Below are 5,119 nucleotides of genomic sequence, written 5' to 3'. Positions count from 1 at the left end.
TTAATCGTTTGACAGCCCTAATTATTATTATTATTATATTTGGTTTTACAGGCTCTTTACCAGCAAACAGTGGAGAAATAATGATGTCAGTTCATCCGCCCAGTTCATCTTCAGCTTTATTAGTTTTTACTCTCACAGTCTTAAGCCTAATCTCCATTAACTTTATTAACTAAGACCTGGTAGTGGAAGCCGCTTCAGGACAGGTTCTCTAACACAGTCAGTAAAGAGTAAACATGGGACAGACTCAACACATTGAGCAGAGCGAGCCTGTAGAGATTGACGTCATTGCGCTTCAGGATATGTACAAAAAGTTTGTAACCGAGTGTCCCAGCGGCCTCTTGTTTCTACATGAATTTAAAAGGTTTTTTGGAGTGGGAGCTGCTGGAGAAGCATCAGAATATGCTGAGAGTATGTTCCGTGCCTTTGACAAGAACAGGGTGAGACAAAGAACCATCATTTTCAATGTTCTTTGTTACGTAATAGTCCCACTTGGAATTCAGTCTTCATTTGTCTATGGTTTGATAGTATTTTTCTACTGTCTTTAAAAATAAAAATCAATCAAGCCAGGAAGCAAAACATTTTGTATAATACAGAACAAGAGGCGAGTTCGATATTTATTTGATTCTGATATGCTGCAACAGCTAAATTGATTTAATTATTGTATAGCTTTATAAAATTATTTTTGACAACTTTTAAATGTGTCCAATCTTTATTAATTAAACCATTTTAACATGTTTGTTCCAGGGTGTATATATATATATATCTCAGTCATAACATTAAAACCACCTCATTGTTTCTACACTCACTGTCCATTTCATCAGCTCCACTTACCATATAAAAGCACTTTGTAGTTCTACAATTACTGACTGTAGTCCATCTGTTTCTCTACATACTTTTTTAGTCTGCTTTCACCCTGGTCTTCAATGGTCAGGACCACCACAGAGTAGGTATTATTTAGGTGATGGATCATTCGCAGCACTGCAGTGACACTGACATGCTGGTGGTGTGTTAGTGTGTGTTGTGCTGGTATGAGACACAGCAGTGCTGCTGGAGTTTTTAAAATGCCATACACTCTATTAGATTGTTTGTTTATTAGGATTTTAACGTCATGTTTTACACTTTGGTTACATTCATGACAGGAACGGTAGTTACTCATTACACAAGGTTCATCAGTTTACACAAGGTTATATAGAACACAGTCAGGGACAATTTAGTATCTCCAGTTCACCTCACTTGCATGTCTTTAGACTGTGGGAGGAAACCGGAGCACCCGGAGGAAACCCACGCGGACACGAGGAGAACATGCAAACTCCACACAGAAAGGACCCGGACTGCCCCACCTGGGGATCGAACCCAGGACCACTCTATTAGATGCTCCTACCTAGTTGGTCCACCTTGTAAATGTAAAGTCAGAGACGATCGCTCATCTATTTTCTCATCTATCTATATTTTTGGTTGGTGGACTATTCTCAGTCCAGCAGGGACAGTGAGGTGTTTAAAAACTCCATCAGCACTGCTGTGTCTGATCCACTCATACCAACACAACACATACTAACACACAACCACCATGTCAGTGTCACTGCAGTGCTAGGAATGATCCACCACCCAAATAATGCAGAGAAACACATGGACTTCAGTCAGTAATTGTAGAACTACAAAGTGCTTCTATATGGTAAGTGGAGCTGATAAAATGGACAGTGAGTGTAGAAACAAGGAGGTGGTTTTAATGGTATGGTTGATCGGTGTATACTAAAGACTGCAGGAGCTTAACATCCACTTATTTCTTTCTCATTTGAACCTAACCAGTAGTTTATGAATAGCAGCAATAAACTGGTTATAAAGCCAACTGGTCAAAATTGTGTGTTTGATATACCAGCAGTACTGTTAAACGTTTTCTAAGCTTGTTTAGTGGTTAATAAGATGCTTTGTGTTTGCTTAAGGACAACACCATTGACTTCTTAGAGTTTGTAGCAGCTCTAAACTTGGTGTTCAGGGGAGATTTAGAGCACAAGCTCAGATGGTCTTTTAAAGTGTATGACAAGGATGGCAATGGCTTCATAGACAAGGCTGAACTCCGAACAATTATTGAAGTAAGTGCATTTCTTTTTCCTTAGCTTAATAAAATGCTCTTGCATACAAAAGAATACATTCACTTTGTAAAGTATTTAAGAATGGAGTTGATTAAAAAAATGGTGATCACATTTATGCAATCTTTTTTTGTGACTGGTGGGTCTGAAATCAATCCCAGGAACACTGGGTACTACCAGTCCACCACAGGGCATCAACCACTCACAGCTAGGTATAATTTAGTACATCTAACCACCTAGAAAGTAGTGTATCTTAAAGAGACCCAAAGAAAATCTTTCAAATTCCACAAAAAGTGAAACTGGAGATTGAAAACAAAACACTGAAGATATGCAGCATCAAGACTACCCACTGTGCCAATATGCTGCTTGCTTATATACTTACCATATAGAAGCACTTTATAGTTCTACAGTTACTGACTGTAGTCCATCTGTTTCTTTACATACCTTTTTAGCCTGTTTTCACCCTGTTCTTCAATGGTCAGGACCCCCACAGGACCACCACAGAGCAGGTATTACTTAGATGGTGGATGGTTCTCAGCACTGCAGTGACACTGACATGGTGGTGGTGTGTTAGTGTGTGTTGTGCTGGTATGAGTGGATCAGACACAGCAGCACTGATGTAGTTTTTAAACACCTCAGCAGTAATAGATGAGCGATCGTCTCTGACTTTACATCTAAAAAATGGACCAACTAGGTAGGAGTGTCTGAAAGAGTGGACAGTGAGTGGACACAGTATTTAAAAAGTCCAGCAGCGCTGCTGTGTCTGATCCACTCATACCAGCATAACACACACTAACACACCACCACCATGTCAGTGTCACTGCAGTGGTGAGAATGATCCACCAGCCAAATAATACCTGCACTGTAGTGGTCCTTGGAGAGTCCTGACCATTGAAGAACAGGGTGAAAGCAGACTAAAAAAAGTATGTAGAGAAACAGATGGACTACAGTCAGTAATTGTAGAACTATAATGTGCTTCTATATGGTAAATGGAGCTGATAAAATGGACCACCAGGAGGTGGTCATAATGTTATGCCTGATCTGTGTATGATGTCCTGGGATTAACTAGCATGTTTAAGTGTTTTTGGGATTGACTTCAGATACTAATCGTATGGATAAATAAAGGTGGCATGGTGGTGCAGCAGGTAGTGTGGGTATCATACAGCGATACGGTTCCTGAACACCTGGCTTTAATCCCTGCCATTATTTACTGTGTGATGTTCTTGCACCATCTGTGAGGATTTTCTCTAGGTACTCCAATTTTTTCCCACCTCACCAAAACATGCGGGATGGATTGGCTGTTCTAAAATGCCTGTAGGTGTGTGTGAGTTGATTATGAGCATATGTTGCTCTGTGATGGATTAGTTTCCTGTCCTGTGTGTATTTCTTCTCTGTGCCCAACAACACTGACGATCATGGGGCGGTTATTGAATATAGTTGAATGAATAAATGATCAGTGTAATGTTGCATAATTTCTTAAGCCTGTATAGACATACATACTGTTTTGTTTGTAGATTATATACCATGTAAAGAAATTGGACAGGAAAGGTCCAGAGGTCTCCATTGATGAAATATGTGAGCGGATCTTCAAAGTGGTAGATGTGGATGAAGATGGTGAGTGAATTAAAATGATGAATTTTTCATTATTGTGTACTAATTTTATGTAGAAAATACATAACCAAACCAAATATGTCAAACCATTTAAGGGCAGTCAGGTGTTTGCATCTAGAGTTCACATGTCTATACAGACATGATGGACTATGTAAGTACAGTTTATCAGGAAGGGCATTTGGCATAAAAACTGTCCAAACCAAGTATGCAAACCACAATTTTGAAATACCGTGTCCACTCACTGTCCACTCTATTAGACACTCCTACCTAGTTGGTCCACCTTGTAAATGTCAAGTCAGAGACGATCGCTCATCTATTGCTGCTGTTTGAGTTGGTCATCTTCTAGACCTTCATCAGTGGTCACAGGACGCTGCCCATGGGGCACTGTTGGCTGGATATTTTTGGTTGGTGGACTATTCTCAGTCCAGCAATGACAGTGAGGTGTTTATAAACTCCAGCAGCGCTGCTGTGACTGATCCACTCATACCAGAACAACACACACTAACTCACCACCACCATGTCAGTGTGATCCACCACCTAAATAATACCTACTCTGTGGGGGTCCTGACCATTGAAGAACAGCATGAAAGGGGGCTAACAAAGCACACAGAGGAACAGATGGACTACAGTCAGTAATTGTAGAACTACAAAGTGCTCCTATATGGTAAGTGGAGCTGATAAAATGGACAGTGAGTGTAGAAACAAGGAGGTGGTTTTAATGTTATGGCTGATCAGTGTATTGTCTGGTCATTTTACTGTACTATATTATTACTTTTATAATTCATGTTACCAAAATGCCTCTGGTGTGCAACACACTGTGTAAATATGCTCTTCTTACTGCAATAATTAGGCATACAATTGAGCACAGTAGTGTGAAAGGGACTTTGCTTATTTTGTCTGCCTTTGGTACATATGAAGCTAGTAATCAAAAGGTTGCTGGTTCAAGCCGCACCTCTGCCAGGCTGTCACTGTTGGGCCCTTGAGCAAGGCCCTTAACCCTCAATTGCTTAGACAATATACTGTCGCAGTACTGTGAATCGCTTTGGATAAAAACATCTGCTTAATGCCAAAAATGTAAATGTAAATAAATGAAATAAGGGTTTTGTTGTTTTTATTGAATATAAGCTGTATTAGTCATTTACTTAGATGTATTAGTCATTTATTAAACTGATCTGGTGGATTTATTAAACATTTCTGATAACTTCTGTTTTCTTTAATTGCTTGTTCAATCCCTGATCCAACAGGTTCAGAATAGTACAAAAGTAATTTAATAAATGCGTGTTTCTCTTTCAGGTCGCATAACACTGAAGGAGTTTTTGGCAGGGGCTCGCAAAGACCCCTGGATTCTCAACATGCTACGATTAGACATGAACCCTTACAGCTGGGTGCTAGAACAGAGAAGGAAAAGTGCTCATTTCTAA

The 5,119-nt window shown here is 39.8% G+C and overlaps 1 protein-coding gene across 1 annotated transcript; it reads left to right on the top strand.

The window, feature by feature from the left end:
* The first annotated feature begins 233 nt into the window (after positions 1 to 233).
* On the top strand, positions 234 to 5,119 carry LOC134323045 (guanylyl cyclase-activating protein 2-like). The gene is made up of 4 exons (XM_063004460.1): positions 234 to 437; positions 1,941 to 2,090; positions 3,602 to 3,701; positions 4,992 to 5,119. Exons 1-4 carry the CDS (start codon positions 234 to 236, stop codon positions 5,117 to 5,119), a joined length of 582 nt encoding a protein of 193 aa, XP_062860530.1.

Source organism: Trichomycterus rosablanca, chromosome 11, assembly GCF_030014385.1.
Source record: "Trichomycterus rosablanca isolate fTriRos1 chromosome 11, fTriRos1.hap1, whole genome shotgun sequence".
Taxonomy (NCBI): Eukaryota; Metazoa; Chordata; class Actinopteri; order Siluriformes; family Trichomycteridae; genus Trichomycterus; species Trichomycterus rosablanca.
Note: the sequence above shows the minus strand (reverse complement) of the source record. Positions and strands in the feature narration are given on the sequence as shown.

Coding starts and splice junctions, on each gene's coding strand:
- LOC134323045 (XM_063004460.1), top strand. CDS start 234: ATGGGACAGACTCAACACATTGAGCAGAGCGAGCCTGTAGAGATTGAC. Junction 438..1,940: donor GTGCCTTTGACAAGAACAGG/GTGAGACAAAGA, acceptor TGTTTGCTTAAG/GACAACACCATTGACTTCTT. Junction 2,091..3,601: donor AACTCCGAACAATTATTGAA/GTAAGTGCATTT, acceptor TTTTGTTTGTAG/ATTATATACCATGTAAAGAA.